Here is a 16,696-nt window from a genome sequence, read left to right on the forward strand (position 1 = left end):
CCTTCCAAAAAATACAAGATAGAACTTCCAACACAATCTAAAATAGGGGCCATGGAAGAGATATGACTATTGGTACCCATACACGGTGCAACAGGAACTTTCAATTTTCCAGTTTTTTTACCAAAACGATCTAATCGAATGAAAGTTGAAAAGAAAAAAGAAAATATAGTTTGTTAGAGCAGCTACACAACCAAGGTGCCACCATCCTTACAGCCAATTTCCAAAAGCTTGAAAAGGGTCTAAGCGTATCGAGATTGGGTCTCAAGTGAGGAAGGATTACCACCAAAATAAGATATATAAACCAGTCCAGAAACATTCAGATAAAGTATATTTTTTTATTCATGATGTGGTGATGGCATGGGTCAAACTATTTCAGTGGGTTTGTAATTTTAGCCCAGAAGACAGAAGTTTTGATTGTGTGATCATAGATATTGAATATAAAAGGACGGTCAAATGTAACACTAGGAGGAAGGCTTGTTGGGATGCCTTCAATGACGGTAGTTGCTGCAGCCTCTGTTCCTTTCTCATCAATGCTCATCTTAGCTTTATGAAGAGCCTGTGGAGGAGAAAGAACATCAGATTCATATCTGGGTTGTTTACACTATAGGACTTATATACTAAATCCATGAAGAACAGTAGACATCTACTGTAATGAAGAAAAATTAAATACAGTTCCACTTCCTCTTAACAAGAAGACATTTTTGCATTACGTGTTATGTAACCTGTGTCTGCCCAGAATGCACGCAGCACAATACTCGCACATGGACGTGAATTTATGTCTCTGGCCAGTTCCATGTACGTGTAAATCGCAAAAACGTGAATTTCCTGTTATGATGGCAGGTGTAACCTTTGCCCATTGTAACATCTTTCCTCTCCCTGATTTACATTCTGACATTTATCACATGGTGACATTTTTACTGCTGGCAGGTGATGACTGTTGAAAGAGATGATGTATTTTTGGCAGTTGGAAAGAGCTGTTATTTCCCACAATGCAAAAAGGCTCCCACAGTGTGATATCAGAACCATGGTCCTGACATCACACTGTGGGAGTGGTTTCATCACAATATCAGCCATACAGAGCCCCCTGATGATCCGATTGAGAAAAGGAAAACATTTCTCATGGGAAAGGAGGTATCAGCTACTAACTGGGATGAAGTTCAATCCTTGGTTACAGTTCCTCTTTAAAGGACCACTATCACAAAAAAAAAGTAGAGAGTTGAAATCTGACAGAACTGACAGGTTTTGGGCCAGTTCATTTCCTCATGGGGGATCTTCAGGTTTTTTTTCCATGGACCTCATAGGGCAGGAGGAAGCCCTGGGTACGAATAAATACAGGATAATCCTTGATCTCAGGTCCACTTTAAAAGGTTCATAATATATGAAATAGACTTATTGCATGCAAAGCCATAATTTGTTATAATTTTCATGATTATGGTTTACAGCTTATGAAAACCCCAAAATCAAAATTTCAGACCGTTAGAATGTTGTGAAAATGTTCAATATTCTTGGCTGAAAGTGTCAGACTCTAAATAGCTAATTAATCCAAAACATGATGAGGTTGAAAGAAAAAAAGTTTTTTAAAAGTAATACCTTTTAATGGCTAACTGATAAAGTTAAATCATGCAAGCTTTCATGGATCTCCTGCGCCTGCGTTGTAGAGCGGACCCAACGGAAATCGGCTATTTCTGCCTATATCCGTCCTGAGAGCCGCAACAGCGCCCCCCGCTGGAGCCAGGTAAGGTAAATAAATCAGCGCTTGTCAGGCTTGTCAGGGGAGGATTCCGGGACGCTTCTGGGGAGCCAGCGCTGGACTGCCTGCAGCTACAGGGGATTGGGAGCCTCATTGGGACCCTGAGACTTCCCCCTCCAGAGGTGAGTACCCCCCAAAGGATGTTTTTTGTTACAGAGTCTCTTTAAATGAGATGGAATGTCCCAGTCTCTATTATAAATGTTGCAGTCAAAGATAATCTAGCCTAAATCAATGCAATACTGACATCTTGTGGTTATGCAACTAAATGCACCCATTGTATAGTACCTATTATTTATAGGGGAAATCGGGAAATGTGGGCCCCTCAAGCTAATGGAGTATTTGGGTGCTCCACAGGCACTAATGCAAAATATATATATTATATATTATACAACTGTTTGGAGCCAAAAGAAGAAATTTGGGCGCCGGATAAATAACTGGGGTCGGGCCTGTCCAATCATTTTGAAATTCTTTTTGAGAATTAAAATGTAATAAATCATTGTATTATCTTTGAAATGCTTCTTGTATTTGGAGGGGTTTTAGGGTTAGGCATCAAGAAGAAGGTCTTAGGGTTAGGCAACAGGAAGGAGGTCTTAGGGTTAGACATCAGGAAGGAGGTCTTAGGGTTAGACATCAGGAAGGAGGTCTTAGGGTTAGGCAACAGGAAGGAGGTCTTAGGGTTAGGCATCAGGAAGGAGGTCTTAGGGTTAGGCATCAGGAAGGAGGTCTTAGGGCTAGGCAATAGTGATGGGCGAACACCTGGATGTTCGGGTTCGGGAAAGTTCGCCGAACATGGCCGAGATGTTCGGCATGTTCGGGCCGAACCCCGAACTTCCCGAACATCCCTATTTTGGGGGCCCTATGGGGTCGCAGGCATAAGGGGGGAGCATGCCCCGATCGCGGGGGGGGTCGGAAATTCCCCCCACCCCCTCCGCTAGCGCTCCCCCCTCTGCCCGCTTCCCCATTCAAAAGTTTCAAGAAGTACCTGTATAGCGGATGGCCTGGCAGTGGGCGGCACTGTGGAGTGAGGAGGAGGAGGAGTCCGGAGAGTGACGAGTTGAGGGAGGCCGGGCAGCGGGCGTGAGGTCAGCGAAAGGGCGGAACTTCCGCCCTTTCTCTGACCTCACGCCCGCTGCCCGGCCTCCCTCAACTCGTCACTCTCCGGACTCCTCCTCCTCCTCACTCCACAGTGCCGCCCACTGCCAGGCCATCCGCTATACAGGTACTTCTTGAAACTTTTGAATGGGGAAGCGGGCAGAGGGGGGAGCGCTAGCGGAGGGGGTGGGGGGAATTTCCGACCCCCCCCGCGATCGGGGCATGCTCCCCCCTTATGCCTGCGACCCCATAGGGGGGCCGTATTGCGGCCTGTTCGGCCGAACAGGGCCCTGTTCGCCCGAACAGGGGCCCTGTTCGGCCCTGTTCGGGGGCATACAGAAGTTCGGGGCGAACCCGAACTTAAAAGGCCGAACACCATGAGGTGTTCGGCCGAACTCGAACATCACCCGAACAGGGTGATGTTCTGCAGAACCCGAACAGTGGCGAACACTGTTCGCCCAACACTACTAGGCAACAGGAAGGAGGTCTTAGGGTTAGGCATCAGGAAGGAGGTCTTAGGGTTAGACATCAGGAATGAGGTCTTAGGGTTAGGCATCAGGAAGGAGGTCTTAGGGTTAGGCACCAAGAAGGAGGTCTTAGGGTTAGGCATCAGGAAGGAGGTCTTAGGGTTAGGCATCAGGAAGGAGGTCTTAGGGTTAGGCATTAGGAAGGAGGTCTTAGTGTTAGATATCAGGAAGGAGGTCTTAGGGTTAGGCATCAGGAAGGAGGTCTTAGGGTTAGGCATCAGGAAGGAGATCTTAGGGTTAGGCATTAGGAAGGAGGTCTTAGGGTTAGACATCAGGAAGGAGGTCTTAGGGTTAGGCATCAGGAAGGAGGTCTTAGGGTTAGGCATCAGGAAGGAGGTCTTAGGGTTAGGCATCAGGAAGGAGGTCTTAGGGTTAGGCATCAGGAAGGAAGTCTTAGGGTTAGGCATCAGGAAGGAGGTGTTAGGGTTAGGCATCAGGAAGGAGGTCTTAGGGTTAGGCATCAGGAAGGAGGTCTTAGGGTTAGGCATCAGGAAGGAGGTCTTAGGGTTAGACATCAGAAAGGAGGTCTTAGGGTTAGGCATCAGGAAGGAGGTCTTAGGATTAGGCACCACCAGAAGGGCTCTTAGGGTTAGGCATCCATATGGAAAAGGATTTGTGTGAGAGAAAGGTTAGGTTTAGTTGTATTAAAATATCAGTAATAATTGTCAATGTTTTACTATGCTTATTATGACTGTAAATATATTTTTGTTTTTGTTGTTATAGACATTGGCCTTGATTCATAAAGCATTCCCGCATGCAGTAATTCTGAAAACAGCTGACTTTATGGAGCACTTAGCAAAGTGTCAATTCATAAAAGCTGTTACTGCATGAAAAGCTGAAATTCCCGAGCAGTGAGGTAAATTACCGACTTCTGCAGTGAACTCCTCCAGCACATGTCAGTAAATGTCAATTCATAAAAGATTAGGGCAGGCAGTAATGACAAAGAGAATACTGCTCTGAAGAGGTGATAACAGTGCGATAAGAGCTCGCGACTGTGTAAAAGCCAGCAGCAGAGCGATCAGAACAAACAAGGCTTCCCTGTATACCACAGGCTGTGTTGTTAGCCTCTTGGGTACCTGTTTTCTGATGTATTTCACATCAGAAAGCCTGCCTTGTGTAAAGTTTCTTGAAGTTCTTTTAAGCTGTGGCAATTAAATAGATTGTTTAGAAAGACTAATAGACAGATTCAGAGCAGATTCAGGGCAAGCAGAGGTAGTATAACAAAACATGCACATCTAAAGGGAAGTTGGGGATGCCTCTTTTATTGTAATGCTGTCTCTGCACAGAGAACAGGAATGTAACAACTCAGCCAGCTGCTCATTAATGTATCAACTCAGCCAGTTAATCTGCTCTTGTTACTACCGACAGTTTAGTTCGGTAAATCCCCACATTTCTTTCACAGCTGTAACAATGTTTATGAATTAGCACACAAAAGTCTAAAATACCGAACGCGGTATTCTCCCAAACAGATTTTTTTTTATTGCACATGTTTTTTTAAGAATCGAAGCCAATGTTTTGTGATTTCAGCTTCACCTTTTATTACTGTTATCTTAACACATGTATTATTCTATCTCAGATAAAGATGAAGAAACAATAAAAACGTTGTTATAGATAATAATTTCAGCTACACCCTGTGACATCTTCCATGGTGCTTTAAAGAGCCCATAGTCACATCACTAACTTGCTCAGAGGTGTTCAAAAATCCAATCCCCTGCCACAGTCATTAGTCCATTGTAGTCTAGGGCCAACTGTCCAATGTCCGATCAGGGTTGTAGCTAGACTTAATAGGGCCCCCTGCAAAAATTTTAGCATGGGACCCCCTTGGTCCCTGAACCGCATGAGGGTCACGTGATCGGGCGCTGGCAAATGGCAGCAGAGAGTTTCCTGCAGCGAAGCAGCATCTGGAAGCAGGAAAAAAATTAGACGTTCCCGCTACTCTGCATAGTGAGAGGAGGTGAGAGGGACAACTTTTGTGAGCAAACAGGGAGTTTTTTTGCTAATTGGCTGCACTTTTGGTTGGGGACAGGAAGGAGGAGGGCCCCCCGAAGTCTCTGGGCCCCCCTGCGATGGCAGGGGTTACAGGGGTGATTGCTATGCCCATGTGTCCAATGTCTATTGTAGTCTAGAAATTCACGCAGAAACATGGAGAACCTACAGACTCTATGCAGATAGGGCCTCTGCTGAGATTTGAGCTGAGGGCCAAGCAATGCAAGACGAGAACGCTTCTCTTGAGTTTATTCTCACTTCATGTGAATTGGTGGCTTGGGAATAGGAAAATAATACAATCACTGAAGCAATTTAACATCATAGTGCTATTCACATTTTGAAACTTGATATTTTTTTTATTTTAGGAAGACCAGTCCAAGGGCCTTCTGCCTTAACAATTATCAGTGCTGCTGTCCCAATGTGTTGTCATAGGCTGATTGAAACACGACATCTTTCGGCTGATGAACTGACTTTTTGCTACTGAGACAACTCTTTATATTTGAAAAGACATGCCATGCATCCTATGGAGAATTCTAAAGGAAAACGAAATTGAGACGTGTATAGGCTGCCGATGCTGGCTTGCTAAAAATGTCTGCTTGCCTGGCTTATGTGCTGAGCAGTGATGATCGTAACCTGCTAATCACGATTACGCAAAATTTGGCAAAATTTTTCCGCAATTACAGCCATATGTAATTTTGATTTTGTAGAGTTCTATATAATATTAGTCAAGTGTCCCTGCCTCATCGAGTCCGTGTGTCCCTGCTTCCATTGCATTGTGGGAAATAGCAGCTTTTTCCAACTGCCAAGCAAGCAACATCTCCCTGTGTGCACATACTTCGGACAGTGGTGGAAGACGGGTGAGCAGGACGCATCGGTATGCGCGTTGCCGGGGTATAGCGGCTGTGGCCTAGCATCCGTTTTTTAATGGGCGGGCCTTTTTACTAGTCCATTCATAATTTTGTGCAATTTTCGCGTTATTTTGTGCCGACTTTAGCAGTTAGAAGCAAAGCCCCATACATGCCATTGTCACCAAAATTGGTATGTTAAGTATGCTAATCGTAGGAATAAGCTAAAACAATTATAAAAAGACCTTGTATTTTTTGGGAATTTTTTTTTTTTCAAAATAATTTTTATTATCGCACCCAATAAAATTTGACAAACATTTCAAGACTGAATATTCAATCAACGTGCATATAAATCTTATTATGTATACATATTTTGGGTGACAATAAAGATATATATTAACAAATTACCACTAATTGTTGAGTCAAATTTGCCAAATCATGCAAAAATTGATTTTAAATATGCAAAGGAAAAACGTTTTGTTTTTTAACTCAGAAAAATGACTTATTTAAAAACCATTTCCTTTGCATTTAAAATCCAACACAAGCAGTGGCGTAGCTAAGGAGCTGTGAGCCCCGGTGCAAGTTTTACATTTGGGCCCCGCAAGCAATCTATATGTAAAAATTGATACGGCGCACCAAATCCTGCCAAGGACAACCGCAGTGTTAGAGGTGCAAGAAGGGGATGGGGAACAGTTTGTTAATGATTACCACTATTCAACGCATCTATAGGTGTGGTTATCACCGGCGCAGGACCAATAAAGAGCTAATACTGCAGGTTCAAGGAGGGCCCCTCTGGCCCAAGGGCTCTGGTGCGGTCGCAACCTCTGTACCCCCACTGCTACATCACTGACTACAAGGTCTTTTTTAATAAAGATATTTTTTTCATTTGTTGCCACTATTCCCTTCAACAAAACTAGCAATTTTGGTGACAATAGCAATGTATGGGGACTTTGCTATTAAAGTGAACCTCCGGACTAAAAATCGACTCAGCAGTACTGAAAAGGCCTGGTGTTTCTTTAACAGATTCACAGCATCAGAACCATGTTTCTTTTATACAAGCCTCATTTTTAGCTGCACAGAAGAAAACTGCCCGGGCTTTTTCCCCCTGATGCTGTGCAAAGCATGATGGGATTTCTGATGTTGTTGCTCTCGTTCTGCTGTTTTGGTGCAATTTTTTTTTTTTTACATTTTGAATTCGAAATTTAAAGCCTAGCGTGTGCAGCTGGGAGGGGTTATCAGGACAGAGGACAGTTGGAACTGTGTCTCCTGCTCCTTGTCACCTCCTTTCAACCAAAAAGATGGCTGCCCCCATGACAAAGATGGCAGCCCCCATGAATCACAAACATTTGCCTGTTCTTTTAAAACAGGGTGGGTAAAAAATTATATTACCTATCTATTCTAATTAACATAACTAATGTAACTTAATGACAGTATGTTTGTTTAGGCTGAAGTTCCCCTTTAACCACTAAAGTTGGCACGAAATTACGCAAAATTAGAAAAATTACAGTTCCTGATTACATTTACATACGAAATTAATCAGTATTTTTTCCAAATTTTCACATTATTATAATTTCACCTGGTAATTGCGAATTACGGTACAAAATTACTATTATGCAACTTTTGTGCTCGTCACTTGTGCTGTGATCTGATCCTCTCCCTTCTGAGTCACTAAAACATAATTGGGTTTATTCACTAAATCGTGCTGACGCATAGCACGGCCGTTAACACGCCTTATCAGAGATAACACACCTTATCAGAGATAACACGCCTTATTAGAGCAGCATAGCGAGCACTACAGGCTCAGGGCAGGACGAGTGGAGCTCTCGTCATTGCCAATTAGCTGGCATAAGTTCGTAGCGCTCGCTATGCTACTCTGATGAGGCATGTTAACTTTGATAAGGCATGTTAACTTTGGTAAGGCGTGTTATCTCTGATAAGGCGTGTTAACGACCATGCTATGCGTTAGCACAGTTTGGTGAATCAACCCCACTGGCTCATATGCAATTCACTTTTTCTCCTGAGTAGATAATTTTTCATCTTCAATTTACATTAATTTTTAATGGAAGAAGTGCCAAAACGTAGGTGAAAAAGTACTTAAAAAAAAAAGTATCTTCAGTATTTGTTTTCTTGCTGGTGGTGTAAAAGGTATTTTATTTATAAGTTGTAAAAATATCTCCTAGGAGAAAACTCAGGTGAAAAAGTGAATTGCATGTGACCCCCATATGTATACAGACCTGACTCTAGTTCCATATGCTTGTTCTAAGTGCGGGACTCAAACCCTACTAAAGCCAAAACCTCAATCAGACGACGGACATGATTGGAAAACTATAAAGATGGCAGACTTTTGCGGGTTTCCATTAAAAAAAATTGGGAGATCCATAGGTAGAAAATGTGGATACTTTCTTTATGAGAGGGAAGGCTCTGGATCCTGCGGTGGCTTCCTTGCACTTCTCTGTCCCTCCGTTTGAGTGACAAGACCCCCAAAATACCACAAGAAATGGCCCACACTATTCAGACACAGACGGTTTGTGCAGCAAATAAGTAGAGAGGAGGTGCACAGGACCGCCAACCAGGTCACTCCAGAGTGCTCAAAGCCCATAAAGCAATATCACACGGCTTGTTGCTGAAGAGATAGAAGCGGCTGGGCACATCCAGTAAAACAGACCTTTATTGAAGATTCGATTAAAAGTTCAGCACATACACACAGGCAAAGGTCAGCTGGGAGAGAGAGGATTAAGCATGCAAGAGATTGTCGACAGCTGTTTCGCACTCCTCAAAAGAGTGCTTCCTCAGGACGGTTTGTGCCTCAGTAGCACAGAGCCACTTTCCGGGCTTGGTAAAAAAAAGCCATGTCCATTCGACTTTGTGGAAGTATGCAGGCGCAAGCTGTTTGTGCAGTGCTCGTAAGCTTTGTCGACAAGGCCCCCTCCAACCCCTATAGAGTTCCCTAGTGAAAGCAAAGTGGGGAAACCACTTGGGGGTCAAATTTAATGGCTCGGAGGGCCAGATATGGTCCTCGGGCCGGAGTTTGACATGTATGGCCTAGAGGATCCAGAGGCTTACCTCTCACAAGGTAAATACCCAAAATGGAAACTTATTTTTCCCAAGTTTTACTTTAATGATCAGTCATCAAGCCACAATTCTTGGATTTTTAGATTTATTTTTTTTAGGACAGACACAGTTTTTTCCTGTTAATTTTTGTTTCTGTAAAAAACTGGAATAACGTGTGCCAACATAAAAGTAAATACATTCTCACCTTTGATACCATCAGATTAGGCGCCCCAGTGATGCCAGAGAGATCAGCATTGTTGGAAAACAAATCAACTATTCCTAATTTAGCGAACACGTCTTTCAGTTCAAATGAGCTCTCCACGGAAAATTTGGGGACGCGAACCTCCAGAACACTGGTGGATAACAGAAGAGACGATGGGTTATTGAGGCAAATGCAAACAGGACATAATATGTGCATTGATGATAAAACCACATTAACCACTTCAGCCCGCGGGTTGTTTTCACCTTATGGACAAGAGGAATTTCACATTTTAGCATCTCTACTATTCATTCCCCAATAACTTTTTCACTACTTATCACAACGGAATGATTTATAACTTGTTTTTTTTTTTTTTTTTGACACCAATCAGATTTTCTTTGGGTGGTACATCATGCTAAGTATTATTTTATTCTAAATGCATTTTAATGGGAATAATAAGACACAAATGGCAAAAATTCATTATTTCTCAGTTTTCAGCCACTATAGTTATGAAATAAAACGTAAAGCTGTAGATAAAAGCCACACATCTTATTTGCCCATTTGTCTTAGTTATTGCAACGTTTAAATGATATCCCTAATACAATGTATGGTGACAATATTTTATTTTGAAAAAAAAGGTGCATTTTCCAATTTTACATCCATCAGAAGCTCATAATTTAATAACAATATACCCTCTTGACATACATAATAAAACATTTTACATCCATCACTAATCAGAAGCTCATAATTTAATAATAATATACCCTCTTGACATACTTAAAACATTTTTATTCTCTAATGCATGTAGGTGTAACTTTACTATTTGGCCACAAGATGTCCTCACTATTTCTGTCCCCTGCCACCAATCCCCCTGTTTCCGGGACCATCACAATCGCGGGCTTCTGCCTGCACAATCGTGCATGCAGCCCCCCAAACTGCACGGGCGTGAGTCTCGCATCCCTGCGGCTGTAGCCGCAGCAGCGACGGATGTGAGCCTCATGTCCGTGCGGCTAAGAAATTATTCTTTCTTACAGTAATCCCCACCACATCCGTCATAGTCTAAAGCCAACTTTTTTGAGGAAGCCAATTGACCTATCTGCATGTTTTTGGGAATTGAAAGGAAATCAGGGTGCCTGGAGGAACCACCCACAAACAAAAGACAACATACTGTATAAACTCTGTTCATATAATGTTTTAGTCCATCCAGCACTGCAAGGCAACAGTGCTACCACTATACCCCAAATGTCCTTATATCATCAGAAAACAAAGGAAGCTTTGGCTAGACTCAGTGTTTGTTCTAGAAGATACCTCATCCTGTACAGTAACCTCTTCCATTCTAGGAAGGTGTTCTACGGCAGTAAAACAGTACTAAAGGAATAGTGCTACCACAGAGAACTACCAACAGAACACATAAGCCCTGCTTGAGTTCGGTAATCCGGCTTTAACCTGTCAACCAACCATATTTTTCCTTTACTCATCACTTGACAGTCCCACAGCCATAAGCAATGTCAACATCTTTAACTCCCACTGTGACCTTCACCTTCAACCATCCACCACCACCGCATGTTTTTCTGCTGAGCAATTTGCACAGCTAGACTGTTATAATATACATTATACAATAGGTTTAACATCGCTCACACCCACGCTAATCTCTTCTCTAAAAGGCCTCACTGTCTTAAATAGATACCCTCATTCTTCACTATCATTCTGGACTCCACTTTCTCCCATGTCATCCCAAGCTTTCCTCTTCTTTCATTCCTGCTTTGACATCTCTTTTCAACCTCAATCATCTCTCTCTCTCTGCTGGCATTTTCCCTTCCTCATTCAAACTGGCACATACCGCCACCACCGTTTCTATGAATGGGCGAGGTGGATTGGTGCCCAGGGCTCAATGCCAGAACGGGGAGCAGCACGGACACGGAGAGGGGGAAGCACGGCCCATTCAGAGAGTGTGCAGTAGGGCGAGAGGTAAGTGACTTGCCATCCAGGAGATAGACACAGGGTCTGTCTTCCTCTTTGGTGTCCTGGTCAGTGGTGGGCTGAAATTTCGCATATGCAAAATTTCGCATTGAAATTTGCAATTAGGCATCATAATCGTAATGCGGAATTTCAGAGAAAATAGTAATTAATTTCCTATGTAATAGTAGTATTTCAAAATTTTGCATCATTTTTTGTGTAATTTTCGTGAATGTTGCATAATTTTGAGCCGACTTTAAAGGTTATTAGCAAAACCCCCATACATGCTATTGCTACCAAAATTGCCACCTATGTGAAGCAGAATAGTAGGTATAAGTCACACATTTTTTTTTCAAAAAGACCTTGTAGTTTTTGAGAAACTCGATTTTAAATATGCAAAGAAAAATGGTTTTTAAATTGACATTTTTCTAAGTTTAATAACGATTTTGTACTTGCATTATTAATATCGAGTTTCTCAAAAACTATAAAGTCTTTTTGCAAAATTCTTTTTTTTTTTTACTTGTACCCACGATTCTCCTTAACATAAGTAGCAAATTTGGTGTCAGTAGCATGCTTTGCTATTCACTGCTAAAGTCGGCAAGAAATTACGCAAAATTTTGTGAAATTTTATGCGAAATTACGAATGACTACATGAAATCAATTGCATTTGCAAATCGTAATTTACTCGAAATTTTGCGAAATCGTAATTTGTTGATTTCGATCATCGCTAGTCCTGGTCTCCATAGCTGCAGTGCGTAAGTCGTCACATGATCTGTGGTTTATGTAATAACATTGCTTCTGCTACTGAAGACCAGGAGACCAAAGAGGAAGACAGATCCTGTCTCTCCTGGATATGAAGTCACTTACCTCTCACTTTGCTGCACTCTCTGCATGATGAAGAAATGTAGGATCAGCTTTTGCCACCTATATTTTGGGGGTATCTCTGCTACCTACAATTGGGAGGGGAGTCTGCATCTTGCTACCTAATAATACTGGGGGAATCTCTGGCAACTTATACTGGGGGTAGTGCTACAGATCTGGCTACCAACATGCGGGGAGGTGACATCTGGCTACTGGGGGCCCTGAATTTGGCTACCTTATACTGTGGACTCTTGTGGCTACCTATACTGGAGGGGGGCTGCATATGGCTTTGTAAAACTGGGAGCTCCCCTGGATCCCGATACTGGTGTGCCCATCTGACTACCTATACTGGGGTGGGGCTACATCTAGCTACCTAATACTGGGGACTTTGCTGGCTGGGTATACAGGGTGTCCCATTCAGTTACCTATACTCGGGCTACCGCATCGCAACATTGTGCTCGAGTCAGGAGGGGTGGGGGGGATTTCATAACCCCATCCTGAGAGCTATGTGGCCCAGAGACTCCTCTACCTACAACCCTGCTAGCTACCATCCTGTGTACCTTCTTCCACTTCTGTCCTTTGCTTCTAAACTGATGACATAACACATCTAGTCAGAACTGATAGATTGTCTCTGCACTAATTGTTTCTTTGACCAACTTTAGTCTGATTTTTGCCTTCATTAATTCACTGAAACAGCACATTGCTAATGGTAGCAAAACTCATAGGGCCTGATTCACAAAGCGGTGTAATCTGTTTGCACGCCAGTGAAAAGTCCTTTATCACGCCTAAACTCAGTTGAGGCGTGATAAGAAGAAACTAGCACGAAATTCCCGCGCGCACAGTTTTGTGCGCGCAGTCGGATGCGCCTATTAAACCCTATGGGCGCTGCACGCGGAATTGCGCTTTGTGCACGATCACCAGCACAAAGCGGTGCTAACTCAGCGGTTTAAAGGTTATTACGCCTAAAGTCTTTTAGGCGTGATAACTGGGTTATCACCGCTTTGTGAATCAGGCCCAAAGGCTAATTCTCCATGCTCATACTCAACCTTTCCTCTGCCTTTAATACTGTTAATCATTTTTGATTTGTTCCTCCAGACTCTTGTCATCAGTAGGAGTTAAAGGACCACTATTGCCCCCCCAAAAAAATGTAACATTTAAAATGCATGTAAACACATACAAATAAGAAGTACATTTCTTCCAGAGTAAAATGATCTATAAATTAACGTTTTCCTAAGTTACTGTCACTTACAGTAGGTAGTAGAAATCACACAGAACTGACAGGTTTTGGATTAGGCCATCTCTTTATGGGGGAATATCAGAATGGCCTTTATTGTTCATAAAGAAACTCCCTGAAAATAATTTATACAAAAGTGCTGGCCAGCCTTCCTGCTCACTGCACAATGTTTTTGGCAGTTGAAAGGAGCAACTACCATTTGGTAAGTGCTTTTAAAAATAAAGACATCCTTGAGAGACCCCCAGGAGGAAATAGGCTACTCCAAAACCTGTCAACTCTGTCAGATTTCTACTACCTACTGAAAGTGACAGCAACATAGGAGAAAATTAAATTATGGCTCATTTTAATCTGAAAGAAATGACTGTTTGAATGTTAGAAAGAATTATTTGAATGTGTTTACATGTATTTTAAATTGTATGATTTTTGCGATCATGGCCCTTTAAGGCATATACACACCTTTGACTTATGTCACCCATCAGTAATCGGGACCCAATGCCCTTGGTCGACATCACTGAGTCGCCCACTACAGATGCGTGTCAGCTTTATAACTGACTATGGCCTCAATTCACTAAGATAATGCTGGAGATAATAAGGCAAGAGGAAACTTGCCACCACACAGTGAGATAGTTATCTTATCTCTTCATTCCTTAAGTTACCTCCTCAGTAGTTAAGTTACCTCCTCTGTAGTTATTTTCGCACACAGTCAATTAACAGCCTGTCTTTAACTTTAGCATTCTAGAGTTATTTTAAGGATTGAAGAGTTAACTTTACAGATCTCACCTAAACTTAACGACAGAAGAGTTAACTTTAGGTTTGCCTGAGGTAAAATGTTTCCTGAATTTACAACATGCCTTATCACCATGGTGATAACTCTAGAAACGTTATTAAAGACAGGAGATGAGCTTAGTGAATTGAGGCCAATGGCCTCAATTCACATTCACTAAGATCATGCTGGAGATAATAAGGCAAGAGAAAACTTGCCACCACACAGTGAGAGAGTTATCTTATCTCTTCATTCCTTAAGTTACCTCCTCTGTAGTTATTTTCACACGCAGTTAATTAACAGCCTGTCTTTAACTTTAGAATTCTGGAGTTATTTTAAGGATTGAAGAGTTAACTTAAAGACAGAAGCGTTAACTTTAGGGTTGCCTGAGGTAAAATGTTTCCTGTATACTACATGCCTCATAACCATGGTGATAACTCTAGTAAAGTTATTAAAGTGAATGGAAACCGCATTTAAAAAATGAGACAGATACTTACCCAAGGAGAGGGAAGGCTCTGGGTCCTATAGAGCCTTCCCACTCCTCGCCCGGTAGCAGTATGTGACTAAATTAGTCAAATACTGCTTTACCCGGCCGAAGGAGGCTTCAGAAGTCTTCAGGGAGCCCGAGTGCTCCTGAAGAAGGGCGGCCCTGTACTGCGCCTGCGCAAGCACGCTCTCTTGCACGCTCACGTCTGTGCAGTATGGAGCCGCACGTCTTCGGGAGGACACGGCTCCCGAAGACTTCCAAATACCCTTTCAGCGGGGGATTGAAACCGGGGTGGGGGGGGGGGGGGTGAACCAGCACAGGATAGAGGGCACTGAAAGAGGAGACGGGAGGCTCTATACAACCCAGAGCCTTCCCTCGTCTTAAAGTGGACCCAAATTAAAAATACAAAATTTCAGAAATAAAATCTATTTTCTAAATTATAATAATAAATAGCAGCCTTTTTTCAGCTGCATGATGACAAATATAAAATATTTTACATTTATTGGAGGAACCCCTCCCTTCCTTTCATATTGCCGGGATTTTTCTGGCAAACTGGTGGAGTAGATGGTGTCTGGCAATGGAGGAATTGCTAATGGCTGCAACCTGTATGATCCTAGTTATGAAAAGAGAAGGGTGAAAAGCATGCACTGAAATGTCCATAGGTTTGAAGGAGTGTTTATTTATCTTTGTATGTGTCAGAGTGCTGCAACTAAATATTTTTAATTAAAAAAATGTTTGGTTTGGGTCCGCTTTAAGTATTTGCTTCATTTTTTTAAATGCGGTTCTCATTCACTTTAGAGACAGGAGATAAGCTTAGTGAATTGAGGCCAATGGCTTCAATTGTGGTAGCTATGTGAGGTAAATATTTTTGGGTCGGTGAAAAACCTCATGCGGTATTTTCCTCTTTTTTTTTTTTTTTGTAGCAATTCTGAAAGATTTTTCTGCATTTCTGAACATAAGTTAAAACATGCAGTAAAATCCGTGGTAAATGCATAAAGTGTGGTAAAACGTGCGGCATTTCGGTGGTAAGCATGCAGTAAATAAATAATAGTACTCTTTAATTGTCTTCCATAAGTTAGGATAGTTTTTTTTTTTTTTTAATTGAGGGGGGAAGGTGTATTTGATTAAGTAGCAACCTATAAAAAGTATATTTATAAAAAAAAAAAATATCCAGTAAATATTTGAAGTTTTATTTCTACTATTCTTTCCTATTACACAGCCTGCAGGGGTCTCAAACTCAATGTACCTGGGGGCCGCAGGAGGCAAAGTCAGGATGAGGCTGGGCCGCATAAGGGATTTCACAATCGCGGCGCATCGCCGCCTCTGCCCGCCCCTCACACTCTACCTTCACAGAGAGGGGCGGGGAGAGGCGGCGATCCACGTCAGGAGGGGCAGAGCTGAAGCTGAAAGCCCTGACCCTTCCAGGAAATGCCGGCGGATTGCCCCCCCCCCCCCGCGCGCGCGATTTGGGGGCTCTGCAGCCCTCGTTCAGCGGCGGGGATGCGGCAGAATACTTGGGAGCACTGAAGAGAACTATAAGGAAGCTTTTGCCGGTGAGGGCCACAAAATATTGTATCGAGGGCCGCAAATGGCCCGCGGGCCGCGAGTTTGAGACCCCTGCTGTATAGCAACAACACTAAACAGCAACAGGAACTCCACTAAAAAACTGCAAAATGCATACCAATTGACTTTACCTCCAGGTACAGGCAGATATTAAACTGATCGGTAAATTATGTGCTAACATGTCCCCTAATTTCCATGAAAATAGCGAAGGCAAATTACCTCACGAATTACCGCATGAGGTAAAACATGACTAAAACCTACCAGAATTGCTAAATTTCATTACCACATGTGGTAAATTACCTCACATGAGGTACTGTATATAGTCGACTATAAGTCTAGAAATGTAGGTCTGATTCACTAAATAAAAGCATAGGGGTCGACT

The 16,696-nt window shown here is 42.6% G+C and overlaps 1 protein-coding gene across 1 annotated transcript in view; it reads right to left on the minus strand.

Annotated features, from left to right (window-relative positions):
- Window positions 1–321: 321 nt before the first annotated feature.
- LOC137533359 (alpha-1-antitrypsin-like) overlaps window positions 322–16,696 on the minus strand; it is a 38,994-nt gene continuing 22,619 nt past the window's right edge. Inside the window, exons 4-5 of the mRNA XM_068254729.1 lie at window positions 9,457–9,604; window positions 322–556 (exon numbers count right to left, since the gene is read on the minus strand). Coding sequence (XP_068110830.1) covers window positions 368–556; window positions 9,457–9,604 — 337 coding nt within the window. The 3' untranslated portion in view covers window positions 322–367. The remainder of the gene's footprint in view (window positions 557–9,456; window positions 9,605–16,696) is intronic.

Source organism: Hyperolius riggenbachi, chromosome 9 (genome assembly GCF_040937935.1).
Source record: "Hyperolius riggenbachi isolate aHypRig1 chromosome 9, aHypRig1.pri, whole genome shotgun sequence".
Taxonomy (NCBI): Eukaryota; Metazoa; Chordata; class Amphibia; order Anura; family Hyperoliidae; genus Hyperolius; species Hyperolius riggenbachi.